We start from the raw sequence: 20,446 nt of genomic DNA, 5'->3' as shown, positions 1-20,446 counted from the left end.
TATGTGCTATAAAAAAGCTTTACAGGAAAACAATATGCAAATTATTTAAATCAGTGGTACAATCTACCTTCAATATTCTTCGCGCGTTTAGCAATATTTATTTACATGGCTGTATTTGCCAAAATTACGTTCGTCAGTTTAATCTGATGAAAAGCTGATTTTTCTCCTTGTGTCGTGTGTAATTGTCAGGACCAGATTTACATCTTTCTAAGACCTGGATCAAAGCACAATTCTGTGCCCCTAGCCTCTAAAAAGGATATTTTTTTTTTTTTTTTTTTTTTTAATGTTCCGGAGAGTATTCGAGTTTTAATCAAGTGCAATGGAAAAAGTAGCTTTGCAAATTTCGCTCGCCATCAAGTCGAACAGGAAGGTGTAATAACTTCCTCGAAACGGTTGCATGCAACACCGTACTGTTCATTCACTAATTATAGGATTCCCAGCCAATGTCAGAATTTTTTGTTTCACTTTTCGAATAAGCCGATATTGATATCAGAAATGGAACGGAGTTAAAATACGGGACATTTCCCTGTCCCGACTAAATTTACGGGGACGCGGGACACGGGCCCAAAGCGGGACTGTCCCGTTTTTTACGGGACGTATGGCAGGCTTAAGCGTAAAATAAATAGTTTTATTGTTGAAGTATTCATTTCCGATCCTGCTGCGTTTAATTCGGGAATTTCCGGAGCACTTCTTTCACGGCGTGTACATAAAATCTTGCACTAGTACGGAAATTTGAACTCAGCACTTGAAATAGTAAGCGTTACATAGTCTTCGGAACCCCGAGCATTAAGCTTCTTAAATTTGACAAGAATTTTTACGCTATTGCTGGTGTTGATTCTACAGAATGCTTATTTAAAAAGTGCATTTAGAACTTTATAAAGGACTTACGTTGAATGTTGTTGTATACCTTAACGTGAAAGCCTGTAATTCGCCCAAGGAAAGTCAAAAATGTGATAAAAATCACTTACAATGTGATGACCTTAGTTGTACCAATAATATACTAACAAATAGGTCAAAAAGCCAGGTGGGTTTTTTCAGGTGGGTCCAACCCGAAAAAACCCACCGGGTTTTTTCGGGCTGGGCCCACTTGGGCAAACCCTGTGTTATACAATACGTATATAGGGTGGACACCATTTATCTTGAAACGCTCTTGTAACTTTTAAACTAATAAAATTTGGTGTAATTTTGAAACATGCTGATATCAACAAGGGGACATTGTTTGACATACTCTACAATGTCACTAAATTAACAGTGTTCCCAATCCAACATGAAATTATATTTAAAAAAAAAATACTACTTCAGATTATTACACTTTTCAAATCTGCATGTCAAAAGAAAACTTACAATACCACGTTTAGCGTTCATTGTGATAAACTAAGAATGCTACAGAAGAAACATCCGTAAACACCAAATTTTGAAGGTCTCTACAGCGATAATAAGGCAAGAGAGACAGACATGTTAATCTATGTTGAAAGTATCTCACAAGAGGACATTCCGATTTCGTGAATTCAATTGCTGAAAATGATTGCTAGCACTGGATTCAGCACCAAAAGAAACAGAGAAAAAAAGAGAGTGTTTATTGGCAGACCGTATACAGGGTGGGAGATAAGTGAGGGCAAAATGTGAAAATTGAACAAAGAAAATGTCTAGAAATGCCATGTTAATTTTGAAGCGAGTGGAGGGATTGAGGTCAAATGTTGGATATGAGAAATGCATGCAGAGCTCCACTGAATAGGCGTAACCTGAATCATGGAGGACATCTGAAAAGCCACCATGTTGGAATTAGCGCAACAAGAATATACAAAAAAAGGTTCATGTAACATATGGCTCTTGATGCACACCGTCTATTGAAATCAATATTGGCCAATAAAGTTTAAGACCTCTGTAACAGGAGGCGTTCCATGCTATGGCAATGTATTAATACTGTCATAAAGGTGACGTGAATGAGGAACAACCACAAGCGTAAATGAGTCCACTTTCCAGCCAACAAATGCCCGATCCACCCAATATTTGTTCATATACTGGTTAAAGTGCAAATATCACCAACAACAACCTGAAAGAGTTTATAACTGACGTTTTCTGACCTGCTATAGAGCAGATAAAACTGCTGCTTCTCGTTGATTCATGGAAAACCAATGAAGATAAAAAGTTGGTGCAGAAACCGGAGAATGTTGAACTCAATCGACTCCTTATCCGTGATGGTTGCACCTCACTCATACAACCGTTGGATGTGTTTTTCTTCCGTCCGTATACGAATTTCGTAAAATATGTAACAATCACCGTTTTTCTGTCATCTGACTTCAAAATATGACAACGGGACAACTTCATTAACTTGCAATCACACACCCAGTTCCAGTTTACAGCACCAGGTTCCAAGTTATGATTAGATATGCTTTCTACAAAACAGGATATTTGCAAACAATACCTGGCGTATTCATGACACCTGTCGACTACTGCTTCAATACCGGAGACAGCTCTGACGAGCCCGATTGTCGTCTTTATCGGTTTTCAAATGTGCCCACTGTTGTCCCCATTTTTGTATCAACCATACAACCATTCTTAAGTTCCATAACAGTTGCAATTAAACAGAGGTCTCAAACTGTATAGGTCGCTGTTGATTTCAATAGACGGTGTGCGTTAAGAGCCAATGTCACATGACCCCTTTCCCATATATCCTTCTTGCGCTAATTCCAACATGGCGGCTTTTCAGATGTGCTCCATGATTAACATTACGTCTATTCAGTGGAACTCTATATTCATTCCTCATATCCAACATTTGACCTCAATCCCTCTATTCGTTTCAAAATTACATGGAATTTCTAGATATTTTGTACGTTCTATCTTCACACTTTTTGCCCTCACTTATCTCCCACCCTGTATACGGTCTACCACTAAACACTCTCTTTTTTTTCTCTGTTTCTTTTGGTGCTGAATTCAGTGCTAGCAATCATTTTTAGCAATTGAATTCACCAAATCGGAATGTTCCCTTGTCAAACTCGAATACTATTGCCATGATATGACGAATCTCTAACAAGTAGGAACAAGTTACAAGGGATAGAAAATTTGACTTTCTTCGAATTGTTTTATTTCAAGAAATTGCGAAGATAAGTACCATATTTAATTAAATAGATGGGTTTAAATAAACGTAAAGACCACAATGCCGCTTACAGCAATTTTATATTTCAAACCGTTGCGTTCCGGAGATATGATGCAACAGTAGTTAAAATTATGAAATTGGAAGAAATTCTTGTAACTGCAACTGGCAAAGACCATTGTTGTAATGTTATTTTTTTTAAAAAATCTATTAAAACCCACAATTTTGTCATTCGGAACAGGTTGAGATATTAAATTGCTGCATGCCGTATTATGTTTATTGGAAACCTCTATGTGATACTTATGTAACCACTTTTTCGAATTAAAATCTTTTGAAGAAAGTAAAATTTTTAATCCTCGGTGACTTCGTTCATACTTGTTAGAAATACGTATAAATATGGTCATTTTAGGTTACGGAGATACTTTCGATTGTGCATTGGCGCGTGCATCTCACTTGCATTATTGTTGTTGTACAGGTCTCCATCATTTGGATGTTTCTCATACTATAGTATCTGTAGTTTGTAACACTGAGAAAAAGCATGGTATTGTAAGTTTTCGTTTAACAATAGATTTGAAATATGTAAATAATCTGACGTAGTGGGATAAAAAAATGTATATTGGGTTAGCAACACTTAATTTGTGGGGTACCGTAAAGTATGTCAAACAATGTCCGTAAAGTATGTCATGTCGATATTTGCATATTACAAAATTTCGTTAAATATTACCTATTACTTTAAAAGTTACAAGGGCGTTTCAAGGTAAATAATCCACTCACTCTATATATATATACATACATACATACGAGGGACGTTCACGTTATAACCGGAATTTCTTTTGTTTTCCTGTTACATAGAGAACACAACATCCGAATCAATTACTGTTCCTTTTCAAGGTACTCCCCATGTATACGCACATACTTGTCCCATGGATGTGGGAGTGCCCATATCCCTGCGGCATAGAATTCTTGGGGACGATCTTTCAGCCATTTCAGAACACACGTTTTGACTTAGTCGTTGGTGTGGAATTTTGTCCCCCCAAGTGCTCCTTAAGGGAACCAAAAAGATGGAAGTCGCAAGGCGACAGATCGGGGCTATACGGGTATTGTCTGTCCCAACCAAGTTTGCTGATAGCTGTGACACTCTTGTCGTGGCCTTATGAGGACGCGCGTTGTCATACAGGTTGATAATGCCATCCTTCACCGTCTGTGGCAGTTTTCTTCTCAAAGCCTCTTTGACTTTGGTCCGAAGGAGGTTGCTGTAGTATGCCGCATTTGTTATGGCCCCGCGTGCCAGAAAATCAGTGCATATCACCCCCTCCTTGTGCAGGTGTTTGTGGATGATATTGCGCTCGTAATCTTTTGAAGATTTCAGCAAGTTTCACACCTTCCTTCAGTAGGAACTTGATGATTCAGTGCTGCTTCCCTGGGGCTGCCAGCTGTACACTGCGAGACTTGTTTTTATCGTCCACTGCCGTTCTCTGAAACTCAATCTCCCAACTGCATATTGTTGCAGAAAAGTGTCAGGACTACCCTATCACAGGATGGGACACGGATGCCAAGCTGCGCACGGCAACACCTGAAAAAAAAAAGTAATTCCGGTTATTATTGAACGTCCCTCGTACATACATACATATGGACTCGTCCAAACAGATATATATATATTTGTGTGTGTGTTAACAGTTTTTCGATTTTTTTCTAATTGCTTTGTTTTTATTATATTTCTTATACCGGGGTACTTTCTTCTTTCTAAAATTTAGGGATCAACTATAGCAGAGGATGAGGAAGACTTCCTTTTGGCAAGGCATAGACATTACCGAATAAGAAATAGAGATATGTCTTTGACATCTTCAGATACTACAACAATTAAAAGGGTGAGTTCGTATGTGATATAGTAAGTTAACCGAACACGATTTGATCTACATCAAATTATTACCATCAGTAAGGGCATGTAATTCAGTTTTAATGATTTGCCTTCTGTCTCATAATCTTTATATATATATATATATAAAGAGAGAGAGAGAGAGTCTGTTACACCTTTAAAATGCTAACAAACAAATAGGAACTTTGACGATTCACCCTAATCTATGTCAAATAAACCTGATCAGAAGCAATTATATATATATATATATATATATATATATATAATTGCTTGCATCAGATAATATCGATTATATGCACAACTAAAACTTTTTATGTCGTATTCTAGTGAATCGGATTATCTTTCATTCTTTTTCAATGGAAAAACATTTGTTTACTATATTTGTAAGAAATTTATATTCTCGTGTTTTAAATATTGATTTAGAACAAAACTCTCTTACTTCATTGCTTACTTATTCATTTATAGCTCCATGTATCAGCCAATAATTTACAAAGAGCCTGGACCGCAACAAGACGGGTTTCGAAGGATGACTGGTTGGAATGGCTACGTCGTTTAAGTATAGAACTGTTGAAAGAATCTCCTTCTCCCGCACTAAGGTAATTTTATTTTCTATTGACACTTTCATCCGTCAGTTAAGTTCTTTCCTTTCTCCCTTTCGAATTATGCTTAATTTTTTCTTCACTCAATTGCACGTATTGCTCTTTCACACCGACGAAACTCAGAAAATGTGATCATTGTTTGTTCGAATCTTATTCCCTTGTCTTTGGTATAAAAGTACATGTTAAGTAGATATGGCCTTTCCAATTTTTACATAGATATGGCCTTTTCCAATAAATTATAAAATCAGTGACTTATAAAATGCAAAATATAATAATGGAATTTTTGCAAATTTTCACATATTCAATCAACGACTTGTAAAATACAAAAGTTAATAATACTGCCGTCCTAAGCGAAAAGACCTTAACTCCACATTTTTGGAAAATCGAGATATTGGTATGGGAATGTCCGTAGTACAATTCTACATCTATCTAAAGTGAAATTGACGTGGTTTGACCAATAGGTAGGGGGTAATGACGTCATGAGTGTTTACCTTATATTAAAAACTGTAACTGAAAGTAAGGAAAAAGACCTTAAGTTGCAATTTATAAGAAAAAATATTTAACTGTATTACCACACAAATTTTAGATCGTGAAAATATATTTAATAAAGGTTTACTGAAATACAACTAATTTGAACGTACAGCCTAAGCCAAAATGCGTTTTGCTTATTTTTCGAAAGTATGTGAAATAGAGATAAGGCCTTTTCGCTTAGCAGGGCAGAATACATGGAATTTGAAAGAGAAGAATTGGAAATTAATTGCCACTTTTTGTTTGTTTACTATAAGAGTTTTGGACTTGTTTAATTGTTGAAAGATTTCCTTGCATCAGATAATATCGATTATATGCACAACTAAAACTTTTTATGTCGTATTCTAGTGAATCGGATTATCTTTCATTCTTTTTCAATGGAAAAACATTTGTTTACTACTATCTTTTACCTATTTCCACATCACATTAAGTTGAAACAAGTTACTGGTAATTTCCGAAACTAAACTAAACTAATTCTATAAATAATGAATCAAGCGAATAAGGGAATAGCAAATTTACTGTACGAATAAAATGTTGATAGCTTGTACTTTCTGAGAGAAAGACTTTGCTAAAGACTTTGTTATAAGATTACTAAGTATTTAAACAAACGTACCATAAAGTAGTTTATCAGGCTTGGGTACGTAGATGAATGGATGATGTCGTTGTTTTGCTATTTGAATGTGGATTTAATATTTTCTTCTTCTTTCTTAATCCCATCAGGAATTACCGTGTACTGAGCTGATACCTTTAAATACATCAGGCTTGCCGATTTGCAAAATTTTTCCTCCGCTACCAATGTAAAGGTTTCCAGTACTGATTGCGTCATACTGATCGTTATCTAGAATTTTAATAATAAGTAGACACAGTAAATTATTTAATTCTAAGATGGAGAAGCGTCAGTGTATATTGTGTGTCATGTTTCATTTAGTGTTAGTTTCAATTAGTAGAATTATGGTATCATGTATAAAGGTATTATTATTCTGTAGGTCTTGTTGGGCATTAGCACAGACGTATTCTCAATTGCCAAGGGATTTGTTCAATGCTGCTTTTGTATCGTGTTGGACAGAATTAAGTGAACAGCAACAAGATGAACTAATACAGAGTTTAGAACAAGCATTAATGGTACCTGATTTACCTGAAATTACACAAACTATACTGAATCTAGCAGAATTCATGGAACACTGTGATAAGGTAAGCTTTGTGAAAAGTATAGGACTTACAGTACTGGAAGTAGAGTTAAGTAGTAAGTATAGTTAGTATGACATTGGAAATTAAGATGAATTTGAACAATCATGTGTTCGAGCACTCATCTTGACTCTTACTACGCTTTTTAAAGATTAAGGTAATATTGTTTAAAAATATAGGCTTATTATTCTGTAACGTCTAAGAGACAGTATTTCTGTAATTTAGTGGTAGTGTTTTGTGCTTTATGTTTTATGTGTTGTGCTTCAGTGATTTTGTATGGAAACATTCCTAAGTACAGAAGACTTATCTTTGTACCATAAAGTTGATCTGTTCTATAATTAATAATTCCGATGAACGCTGTGACCTTTTTCGATATCATGTCTAGCTGTTCAATCGAGCCTACTTACTTCCACTTTGTATTTAATGCCATGTCCTGTAAAATAATAGTGAGACTGCGCAGAATATTTTGAAAATACTATGTTACAGCACTAACACTAATTGTACTTATTTGACGATCACTTAGTCTTTTAAATGATACGAATTGTAAACGTGAAATAAAAGCAAGGTTAGGAATGGCGAAAGAAGCCTTTAGAAAGAAGAAAATGCTATTTTGTGGGACTTGGAATAAAAAGTTGAGAAAGAGACTCATAAAATGCTTCGTGTGGAGTATTGTACCATATGAGTCAGAAACATGAACTTTACACAAAAAGGATGAGAAATAGCTGGAAGCTTTCGAAATGTGGGTGTGGAGAAGAATGGAGCGAATTAGCTGGGTCAAGCGGAAAACGAATGAAAAGGTGGAGGAGTAAAAAAAAACAATTCTAGATATTATTAAGAAGAGGAAGACAAACTGGTTGGGACATTGGCTCAGAAGAAACTGTATCATTAGAGACGTGCTAGAGAATATGGTGGCAAGAAAGAGAGATAAGGGCAAGGAGACTACAATTAATGGACGATATCAAAAGCGAAAAATCATACGTGAAGACAAAGAGATTAGCGGAGGACCTTGGAGCATAGAAGCTTCTCAGTTGCAGCAAGTGACTTTCCAATAATGGCAGAATACCCGTGATGATGATGATGATGATTGTCTTTTAAATATGTTGTCCTCAGTAAACTTGCAAGAACCATTACAGTCCCTTTGTAAGAGAGTTTCGTATATTCACAGTTTGAATCCTAGTGATTATCTTGAAATGAACTTTCAAAAATTATTTTACTCTTTTAGTCACAATATTGTTTCTGATACACTGATAATATGGGACTAAACATCTACAGAATAAATATTAAAAAGTAATTAGCAAGATTTTCCTTAAAATTGTTACAGTTTAGATTGTTCGAAGTGGACAGTCAATTGTTTTGCTTCAGTTTTGATATCTGAAACAAAGCAGCATGGATGCATTATTCAAAATGACGGTTTGAAAAGAAGAATTTGTACATAACATGTATAGATCTTATGTAGTCAATTCATTATGTACATAATTATTTTCATGAGTTATAAGGAGAAAAAATTTACAATGGAAAAATAATCCTTGAAGATTCAAGTCAAGATACTCAGTAAGGTCCAATTATAAATATTCAAAACTTTGTTACAAATGGGTTGCCACGGTTGTTGGAAATTTATAGACATATTTAAAACGCAAAGTGATCATCAAATAAGCACAATTAGTTGTAGTGATGTAATATAGATTTTCAACATACTTTCCGGGTCTGTTACTTTACGGGAAATGTTCCTGTTGTGCATATGTGAAAATACAGCTCAAATAATAATAATAAAAGTATATGTTCGTAGTTTTATTGTGTATGAATGGCACATAACTCATTTCAAAAGTGTTCATAAGTTTTTTTTATTATTATTGTTATTATTTATTTTTAAAGATACTGCAGAAATTGAAGCAATATTAAAATTTCTCCTTAATTTTCTAGTAAGTACATAATATTATTGAGTGAACTAATGAATGTTTTGAGAAGTTCTTCCAGTTTGCCGAGTTCCAGTCACATTACCTACAACATCATAATTGATTTGTTGCCATATTTCTCTACTGTAGGGAACATATCGACAACACAAATTATTTCACGAAGTAGCATTTTCTAAGTACTACGTAATCACCCAGAGAAAGTTTAGTATTATTCTTCTAGTTTAGCAATATTTTGAAAACTGGTGCTGGGCTGATGATCACCGTTAACATAACCGGTTCGATTTTAGTGAACAATAACACCGATATGAACAAAGTTAATGTTAAGTAGAGTACGTAGTATAATCGATAATATATATTTATATCGATCATTTAAATTAGGGACCACTGCCACTGGATCCTCAGATTCTTGGGGAAAGAGCAATGCATTGTCGAGCATATGCCAAAGCTCTCCATTATAAAGAGGATGAGTTTCACAGAGGACCACATCCACAAGTCTTTGAGTCTCTCATATCAATCAACAACAAATTGCAGCAAAAGGAAGCTGCTGCAGGTAAGACAGTTGAATTCTCTGCTTTGTGAATAGGAACTGTAGATGTTGGAAGTTATGTTGTGTTTATATATTTTACGAATGTATATCTTTTCTTCAGTCTCCAGGTTTCAATAGTAAAAGGTAGTCTAATGAACCACAATTTATGTTATAACAATGTGCGGAATGAAATCTGGTAGCCACGTAGTTCGAGTTAGATGTTGCCAGATTTAGCTTCGCGAGCAGTTCTCCCAACAGTATTACAACCATCATATTGTATATATATATATATATATATTTTAGCAAAAATGCATACTTTTAAAATTTAATTATTAATAATGCAAAAACTAACTAAGAAATATTTAATTTTAAATTGTAAGTTCGCATCATATTGTTAGACAAACCTATAGAATTTGCATGTGTATTATTTATCTTTTGTTAATATTCCAGAAGCATCCAAATTTTAATTACTTGAACTGTTTATATTGTCATTATAATCATAACCATGTTTCATTTGTATTATCTATGACAATTTATTGTTAATTAGTGCAGAATAATTTAAAATCAACGCAGTTCCTAAAAAAATAACTTTTTCTTAAAAAAACTGAACTAAACTTCTGGTGCATCAGTCTTTAGGGGAGGGGGGATAGGGCCTACCAGCTGACTTGTGGAACTTCCTTTGGGGTAATTTGTAGTCAGCACATCAGCTCGCCTAGCCATTAATGGTAGCTTTTTAAACCGGAGTTCGCTACTTCTTTCTTTCAAGTAGCTCACCAATTGGTCTCACGACACTAGGCCGACGCTGCAATGCCAACATCATCTGATGAGTACGAACAGTCACCCACCTATCTTCTGACCAGACTCGACACTACTTAACTTCGTTGATCTTACGAGAAGCAGTATTCTAGAACAGTTCGAGTGTTGCCTTAATTTGTTGTTACCCGTATGTTATGTTAGTTTTTAATATTCAGAAGATGCATTCATTTAATTTAAAGTAATTTCATTGGAAGTCTGTCGTTTATTCGTGTTAATTACAAGGCAAACAACATATAGATCATCAGATGTTGATTGTACTTAAACAATGACTAGCAACTAGTACCATATAAAATTCAAATTAACGATATCTGGAATTAATGGGGTACGTTTGCGCTATAGTGTTCACTAAAATATCACTACTCACCTCGTATAGGAGATTGATCAGAAGTGCTAAATTATAAATAATAATGTGAGTTTAATTATTTATTGTTCGTCGGATGACGATATAATTTGTGATGGTTGTAATTGACAAGAAATTTTAAAAATTTTGAAATGAATGATTTGTGTGAATAAAATTCATTCTTTTGGAACTTGGCAGCAACATAAGTTAGAAACATTCCATCGTTTGTTTTCTCTTTAATATGTTGTATATAATGTGAATTACGTACCTTATTATAATTGTGTTTTCACCATTTTCTACTAAGTAATTCATTATCTGTTCCCGCTTCGGGATGCTTTAGTTTCAAATATTACTATTATTATTGTTATTATTGTGCTTGTTGGCAGGTCTTGGAACTAATGAGGGTAAATGTTCGGCCTGGAAATGTTTCTTCCTCGTTTCTCGAACTTCAGCTTCCTCTTTTAACCCCCAATATTTTCTTCTGTTTTTTTATATCATGGATCAGTCACATTTTTCTTCCTACTCCTCGCTTGCCTTACATCTTTCTCTCTATGGTGGTATAAAGAAGACAATTTCTTCACAAGATGTGTCCAATCCGATTGGCCTTCTTACGAAGGATGCTGACTAAAAGCGTCCTATTCTCTCGTACCCATTTTAAGACATCTTTGTTACTCTCTCTGTCCATTTTATCTCTTCCATCTTCCTCCTACATCACATTGCGAAGCTCTCTAAATATTTCTTCTCTAACTTCGTAATGTTCCAAATATAAAGTTCATATATTTGGTACAAGGACAAAATACCATTTCTGAACTTACTGATATGGTATTTGTCTTTTATCACGTCTCAGTTATTACTGAATATTATTCAACGACACAGAAAGCATATCATCATAGGTATTCTGCCAGCATTGGCAAGTCACTTGCCGCAACTGAGAAGCTTTCTTGCTCCCACGATCTTCCGCTAACCTCTTCGTTTTCGCGTATGACTTTCCTGTTTTGATACCGTGCAATTAATTGTCTTCTCCCTCTTTTTCCTGCCACCATACCTTCTAGCACGTCCCTCATAATACAGTTCCTTCGTAGCCTATGTTCCAACCAGTTTCTCTTCCTCTTCTTAATAGTGCCTAAAATTGTTCTTTTTCTCCTCCACAATTTCTAAGACCCTCTCATTCGTTTTCCGCTCGACCCACCTAAATTTTCTCCATTCTTCTCCACACCCACATTTCGAAAGCTTCCCAGTCGCTTTCATCATTTTTGCGTAATGTCCATGTTTCTGACCCATACAGAACAATACTCCACACGAAGCATTGTACGAGTTTTTCTCAACTCTTTATTCAAAGTTCCACAAAATAGCATTTTCTTCCTCCTAAAGTCTTCTTTCGCCATTCCTTTCCTTGCTTTTATTTCACGTTCACAATTCATATCATTATTAATAATATTACCCAGGTATCGAAAACTAGTCACCTGTTTTATTTTCTATCCTACTACCTCTATTTTTGACACCAACTGCTTCATTCCAATCACGTTGTCTTTCCAACGTATTTTCATTCCATATTCTTCACAGTCCTTCCTTAAGTTTATTTATTTATTTATTTATTTATTTAACAATCACCAGATACAGCTCAGAGGCCATTTTACACTGGATATCCAACAACAACAATAACAATGGAAAGGATTTGGGAAGGTATCGGCCAGGGCCTCTTTAGTAAGTACCATCCCGGCATTTGCCTGGTAGGACTGAGGGAAACCCTGGAGAACCTCAGTCAGGATGGTCGGCAGCGGGATTCGAACCCACGACCTCCCGAATGCGAAGCCAACGCTCTACCACTTGAGCTACTTCGCTCGGAAGTTTTCTATCATCTTATTGATTTTCTCTTCAGATTCCGCAACAAGCGCCATATCATCTGCAAACCTTATGCACCTAATCATTCTACTTCCTACTAGCTTCATTTTGCAGGCTCTTTTTCAATATCTCTTCTAGATAAATATTAAATAATGTTGGCGAGAGACAGCATCTCTGTCGAACTCCCTTTCCAATTGCATTCTCCTCTGTCATTTCGTTCCTAATTCTAACACTTACTTTCTGGTTCATATATAAGTTTCTTATGAGTCTTCGCATATAGATGCATAGAAAAATGTTTAAGCGCATTAGTACGTTAGGACAGTTGTTTCTTTTCATTCATTCTTATCGTATTGCTGATGTTGAGCGGCACTAATAGTTAAATGGCAGTCCTTTACTGTAATGCAGCAGGTATTATCATACTTCAATCCTGGCATTCGTTTAGTATCTTTATTATTATTTATTTTATTTTATTTTATTTTATTTATTTATTTATTTATTTATTTATTTATTTTTATGCTTTGTTGGTTCATTTTGAAACTAAAATGTTCGACGTTAAACTTTTACTTATTATTTCCTGGCATAGGTATTGGAGAATTTCTCTTCAGGCGTGTGTGTGTGTGTGTGTGTGTGTGTGTGTGTGTGAATGTCGCAATTCATTTCTTGGTAACTATTGTCGGATCTGAACAAGATTTAGGGGGTGAGTACTCCATCGTCTAATGAATAAAGATAGTTATATTTGGTGGCCGAGCTCAGCCAGACTGGACTCGGCTTGTATATAGCACTGTATTTCTCAGTAACTGCTGGTCGAATCTGAACCAAATCTGATGGTCTAAAGAATAAAGATACTATATTTGGTAACGAGCTTGATCAAGCACAGGCTCTACTCTGCGAGGTTGTGTTTCACAGTTTGACATGCCAGGAGCTTATGAGTTCGGTTCACTTAGGCTTGTTTGCTTCTAAAAACATTTCCTTTCATAAATAACCAAAACGTATGTATTTCGTTATTGCTTGTGCGTCAAATGTCTACATAAAATTAAAAAAAAAAAAAAAAAAAAAACTATTTTTTCCCCTAAAAATTTGTACTTCTTCGTAGGTTTGTTGGAGTATGTAATGAATCTTCAAGATCCAGAGCTGAAAGTACAGGAGCGTTGGTATGAAAAATTGCATAATTGGGAGAAGGCGTTGCATTCTTACCAAGAAAGGCTAGAAGGAAATTCAGACGACATAGAGCTTGCACTGGGTCAGATGAGGTGTATGGAAGCATTAGGAGAATGGTACGTAATATCTCGTTTCTTATTATATTTATATATTTTTCATCCCTTTAAAATATAAGCAGTTTTTAGAACACATTGTTATGCACAATGGTATATTCCTTAGATAAATTTTTACGTAGTTTGTAATGTATTTTCCTGTGTTGAAATACTGTAGTTTTGGCGTTATTTTATTCTGATAGTATCTAAGAACAAGATTGTTAGGACTCCCTCGTGGCTAAATAACTTAGGCTCCCTTTTGATTGGAAAACTTTATTTCAGTATTCATTCACAACCGTCAGAAGATGCTCGGTATAAGGACACAGAATTGTCCAATCACAGGTACAACCCACGTGGTCTGAGATGAGAGCACCGACTTTGAGGGTGGGAAAGTGGGTGAATGTTCTGGGAAGCGGACTGAATGACGTAGTTGTTAATGCATCGGCATGATATGCCGGAGGTTCCGGGTTCGAGTCTCGGTCCAGTCAATCGCTTTCTTATTCTTTGCATTAGAATTCGCACCTATAGAGGTGTGTAAAACAAACAAACAAACAAACAAACAAAAAAAAAAGTTTCCTCCTTTCCGTAGTATATATGAAATCATACTGACTTGAGACCGAATTGTGAGGCGGGTTCATGTTCCTGCCCTCATTTTTGCTTTGAAATTGACGTGGCATCACACGAAAAATCAGATACGTTGTTCACGATATCAAGAACGTTATTTGCCCTTTGTAGACGGGCTCCGCCCTGTATGTTTTCCTAGGAAAAACTTATTGCCAGGGAATGAGGGACAAATTAATTTTCAACATGGCTTTGTATCGATTATGGTTGATAATTTCATCCAAGAAATATGGGCCGATGATTCCATGGTTCGAAATCGCGGGTCACACGCCAACTGCTCCACAACCTTCTTTTTTGTGTAGTATGTTAGGATGTTCTCCTCCAGAATTCAGCATTTTGTTTCACACAGTTAATGTGAAAGTAAGTTTTGTCTTGAATGAACTATATGTTGTGAAGTATTGTCTCTTTTTTCGACTGTCCATTATGGAAGCTAGTGTTCTCTCGTTGCCTATGCCCTTAAGTTTTATGGTCATTTTGAACGGAAACAGGTGAAGATCTGAATATAGTATTCTCTGAAGTGATCGACATAAGATTTCCAGCTCTACAGAAGTCCATCGTGTTGGTTTGAAGAATACGCTGTTTCTTTCTCTTCAAAATTAGAACTTTGTTTCAAATTATTGTGAAAGTCTTAAATTGTTTATTTGCATCTTTTGCCAGAGCGAGGCATCCCTATATCTCTACTACACAGTTTGCTTCTGCGGAAAACACTCCAACTTTCACTTTTTGCTCAGCATCAACCGCCCGTTGCCCTTCTTTTTATATACTCACGCGTGTTTGTTTACAGCCGAGCCATTTCCGACGTTTGCAGCACACATTTTGAACACCAGTAGTTAAAAATTGGTTTTAATCCGATAATTAAATGATATGACATTCCGTGCGCTACTCTGTAGAATAAAAATCCTAATGAAGCAGAACTCGTTTACTTCTTAAGTTTGTTTGTACTTCATTTTCATGAATAAAATACAATTTAATGTACCAAAATACTGTTGATAAATGAGATGCAAAGATGTGGCATTTGGCCAAAATATATGCGGTTAATAGGATAAATAATTGTTTAATGTGTATATATGATGGCAGTTTGAGAATGTAAGTAGTATCTAATGGGTTTGTAGTTGAAGGTACTGCTTTTGTGTGACCAATTATATGTTTCACTATGGACCATACCAACATGACTTCTATCATATCAATAAACTGGACCAAAAAGTATGATCCAAGGTGAAGGAATTGTCTTGTTTTAATGTAACAATAAAATCTTATCGATAAGTTGGCCTGGTTCTTATGTTCGGCTTAGAGAATTTGCCCTAAGTTTCCTGAAGTTGTACGAAGCTGTATAATTAAACATAGTGTTACATATTATCACTTTTTGGAGTAGTTTATCGGCCTTTAAGTTTAGAGGTTAGTTTATCTTCCTGCTCTAGTCATCCAGATGGAACTTAACGTATATAAGTAACAAAACTGATAAAAACACTTGTTGCCCTGCAGACTGGTCTAGGGGCTAGCGTGTGTGTCTTTGGTCCAAGTAGTCTTGGGTTTTATTCCCGGTAGAAGGACACAAAAAATTAATTTCGCAATCATTCACTTTTATTAATCACCCGTCTCTTGTAGCCTAAAGGACATAACTGTGGGACGTTAAACTAAAAAAAAATCATTTTCTTTTCATGAACACTTGTTATCATATTTATTGAATCAATTTCTTGTATTTTGATATTGTTTATACTTTCCTAGGGGCCAGTTACATGACGTAGCGAATAAACATTGGACACATTTCAATGAGGATGGGCGACAGAAAATGGCTCGAATGGCAGCCGCAGCTGCATGGGGATTAGCACAATGGGATTATATGGAGCAATATGTTAATTGTATTCCAAGAGATACTCAAGATGGCGCCTTCTATCGTGCTGTTCTAGCTGTTCATAGTGAACAATACAACTTAGCACAGCAGGTAACTGTTATTATTATAGTATATGCCTCAAAACATATTTGCATTACATTTTATTGTACAAACTGTATATTTCATTGTACAGAGTCAGTCATGTTTTCTGAAATCTTTTGTAATATTCACTTGTACACTTTCAAGGACACCACATATATAGTCATAACAAAGATTAGGATCCGCTCTTTATTTTTAGATTTATGAGATAATTTTAGGGTTACTTCTTAAGTTTGTCTTTTCTTCATTTTCATGAATAAAATACAATTTAATGTACCTAAGTACTGTTAATCATACTGTTAATACCTAAATACTGCAAAGATTATAATTAATTCTTTAATTCAAAAAAGTAATGTTAAATGTAATTTTATTTCAGTAGAATTTTTTAAAGAACTTTATTACTATTAGAGCCTAGAAATATTTTTTATATACTGTGCGTATGTGCCATATTCCTTACGATATATTTATTTATAGTTAATAGATTCAGCGAGAGATTTACTGGATACAGAACTTACAGCAATGGCTGGAGAAAGCTACCAGAGAGCATATGGAGCTATGGTGTCCGTGCAAATGTTAGCTGAGTTGGAAGAAGTTGTACTTTACAGATTAGTTCCTGAAAGACGAGCTGCTATTAGAAAAATGTGGTGGGATAGGTTGCAGGTAAACTAAAATTACTACTATTTAATAGATAATATACTTTGAGAGCACTGACAACAGAAATAAATTTATTGTATGTTTTTTTAACAATGTGCTTTCAGGCAAGTAATTCAATTAGTTTATTTATGTTATACATTTATTATTTATTAGAAAAGCTGTATTACTTAGTTTTATAAAAATATTTTATTATGAAAAGAATGGTTCAACAATATGAATTGTGTAGGAGCAATATGTTGTTGTAGTATTTTAAAAGAGAAGAAAAAGGACGATATAGTCAATCAGGACTTGCATTTCACGATGTTAAGATAATTACTACCACAAAATAACGATCACTGTGATGTTGTCAAATGCTTTTCTTTCGGTGTTTTGTTTCTTCCAATATTGTTTGAAGCAACAGGAATTGTTTTATCGTAAAGATTTTCTTTTCTTGCATTTTTGTTAAAGCTCTGTTCTTCGTAAATTTTGCTCGTTGTTTCAAAATGTGTTTTACAATTTACCTTGTGTGATGCTGGAGCACAGTAAACGTTTTCGTCGCCGTCGCTTTCAATCATGCTTGCAAATCTGCTGGAGACATTGTATAGAGAAGGTGTTATTATTGAAAGAACTTCACAGAAATGACCTTCACGCATCACACCAGAAGAGGAAATTCACAAGCAGAGATTTCTGTGCCATATGGTCGCAACGTAAAAAAATGATTGCTTTACGTCAATATAAGGCAGAGAAAAGAACAACTAAGTCCTCGAAGCAAGAAATGGTATGAGTCAAACAGAGCTGTAATTCACTTAAAAAAACCACAGGCTAAATACGGAGCATCACATTTTGCAAACGGATCATCGGCTCAAGGGGGAAAACTTATCTTGAAACCTGGAGTACAAATAGTCTCCGACTTAAGTAAATTGGAACTCCTTCGTGGCTAAGCGGTTAGCCTACACGCCTTGGGCATGGGAGACCCGGGACCGATTCCCGGCAGGAGTTCATGTTCGGATTTCACGTTAACCAGTAGGTCCTGTCTCATATAGCTTCGCTGCTCAAAAGACATTAAACTCAAAATCAGCTCAATTCAATTAATTTAATAGGATATAATTTGTATTTGTCAAAAATAACGTGTGTAATTGGAAAAGAGTTTAGTAAGTAAATAGTGAAAATAAGAACTAGTAAGAATTTCAGTTAAGCTCAATACGAAGTATGTTAGAGATATTGTTAATCATTCTTAATGCATAGATTTGTTATAATTCTTTCAAGTGCATGAGGTCCTACCTACAGTATTTTCAATAATTTCTTCTACTTGCAGGGATGCCAGAGAGTGGTAGAAGACTGGCAGAGAATAATCCAAGTGCGCACGTTAGTAGTTTCACCTCAAGAAGATATGCATACCTGGCTCAAATATGCATCTCTTTGTAGGAAATCAGGACGATTGGTAAGCATAATTCTTTGTAACAAAACATACTGTATATGATTGTAACAAGTTCTCAAGTGTAGTACTATAAGGCATAGTTGCAGTAGTTTCTAAACTGGTTAAACATATGAAAATATTCAAACCTTATAGTTTCATGTAGAAATCAAATTAAATGAAACTACGTTCTTTATGAAGCAATATGTGGATATTGTATAATAATAATAATAATAATAATAATAATAATAATAATAATAATAATAATAATAATAATAATAATAATAATAATAATAATAATAATAATAATAATATTATGATTATTATTATTATTATTATTATTATTATTATTATTATTATTATTATTATTATTATTATTATTATTATTATTATTATTATTATTATTATTATTATTAAGTATTCTACCTTTTGGCAGGTCCTGGGACTAATGATTTTGTTTCCTTCTTAATTTTCAGTTTGGGTCTGGAAATGTCTATTTCATGTTTCTCGAGTTTCAGCTTCCTCTTTTAACTCCCGGTATTTTCTTCTATTTTTCAAATCATCGATCACTTGTGTTCTTCTTCCTATTCCTCGCTTTCCTTCCGTCTTTCCTTCTATGGCTGTATGAAGACAATTTCTTCGGAAGATGTGTCTAATCCAATTGGCCTTTCTACGAAGGATGGTGGCTGCAAGCGTCCTCTTCTCTCCTATCCGTTTTAAAACGTCTTCGTTTGTTACTCTTTCTGTCCATCGTATCTTCTCCATTTTCCTCCAACACCACATTTCGGAGCTCTTTAAATATTTCTTCTCTAACTTCCGTAATGTCCAAGTCTGAACCCTAAAGTCCAATGCTCTATATATAGCACTTGACCAATTTCTTGCTTAGTCCAATATTAAGGCTGCTAGTTAAGAGTGACCTTCTCTTGTTGAATGCTTCTTTGGCTATAGCAATTCTCGACCTGATCTCTTTGGTTCAGTACGCGTCTTTCGTCAAAATACTTTCCAGAGATTTGAAATTGTCGAATTCCTCAAGTACTCTTTGTTCTACTCATATTGTATAGACATCTTAAAAATACATTGCCCTCTTAATAGATTTTCATTTTTAATATACTTTATACATTGCGGTCATTAAGAAAAAAAAATAGTCTGTCTTTAAGAATAAAAATTGTACTCAAATATAAAATGCTAGTACAGGAAAGAAAGAAAGAGAAAATTCTAAATTGCTTGGACTAGATTTTGTCGCTTTTATGTAATATCATTATAATAATCATAAGAAAATAAAGTTACATACCTTAGAGTATTACAGCAGATTTCTGTAAACTCGACATAATGTGGACTGAGAAGGTGGCGAATTACTGAAAATGTCGAGTTATACGAAATAAGGGATGAGTTATTCACACACACGTCATAATATTCCAGTGCATATTACTCTAATCAAAGTTCTAATACAACACGACACATAGAAGTACAATATATATATATATATAAGGATGCTAGACTATCTCTCATACTCATTTTGTTTTTGTTTGCACTACAGATAGGGGCAAGAGTTTTTCGCAATTTGAAATTAAACATTTCGCATTTGGAATTAAAAGTTTCGCATTTTGAGATATAAAATTTCTCATTTTGTCGCTAAGTAAATTATTTTGCAAGCTCTAATATAGGTAGGCCCAATATAAATAATAAGCAATAATACATGAACATTGAGGCCATTGAAGTCATTCTTTATGCAGTTACTAACAACAAATTACTTCGTTCTTCTTTTACAAGTCTTTCATCAGGCATGTACTTCATCAACCACGCACGAAATGCAGGATGGGCAACTTTTTTCTATGGGTATATTGCACTTCAGCAATATCTCGATAGTCTTATTTATAAA

General features: G+C 34.8%; 1 protein-coding gene across 2 annotated transcripts in view; it reads left to right on the top strand.

The window, feature by feature from the left end:
* The window catches only part of mTor (serine/threonine-protein kinase Tor), a 144,408-nt gene that overhangs the window by 51,387 nt on the left and 72,575 nt on the right, over positions 1–20,446 (top strand). For both annotated transcript variants that reach the window (XM_081736855.1, XM_081736854.1), the window contains exons 19-26: positions 4,849–4,962; positions 5,436–5,566; positions 7,084–7,288; positions 9,574–9,745; positions 13,813–13,993; positions 16,316–16,532; positions 16,995–17,180; positions 18,469–18,594. In XM_081736855.1, the coding sequence (XP_081592981.1) occupies positions 4,849–4,962; positions 5,436–5,566; positions 7,084–7,288; positions 9,574–9,745; positions 13,813–13,993; positions 16,316–16,532; positions 16,995–17,180; positions 18,469–18,594 (1,332 nt within the window). The remainder of the gene's footprint in view (positions 1–4,848; positions 4,963–5,435; positions 5,567–7,083; positions 7,289–9,573; positions 9,746–13,812; positions 13,994–16,315; positions 16,533–16,994; positions 17,181–18,468; positions 18,595–20,446) is intronic.

This window comes from Thermobia domestica, chromosome 13 (genome assembly GCF_964235325.1).
Source record: "Thermobia domestica chromosome 13, izTheDome1.hap1.1, whole genome shotgun sequence".
NCBI classification, from domain to species: Eukaryota; Metazoa; Arthropoda; class Insecta; order Zygentoma; family Lepismatidae; genus Thermobia; species Thermobia domestica.
The sequence above is the reverse complement of the archived record's forward strand: the minus strand, read 5'-3'. Positions and strand labels throughout refer to the sequence as shown.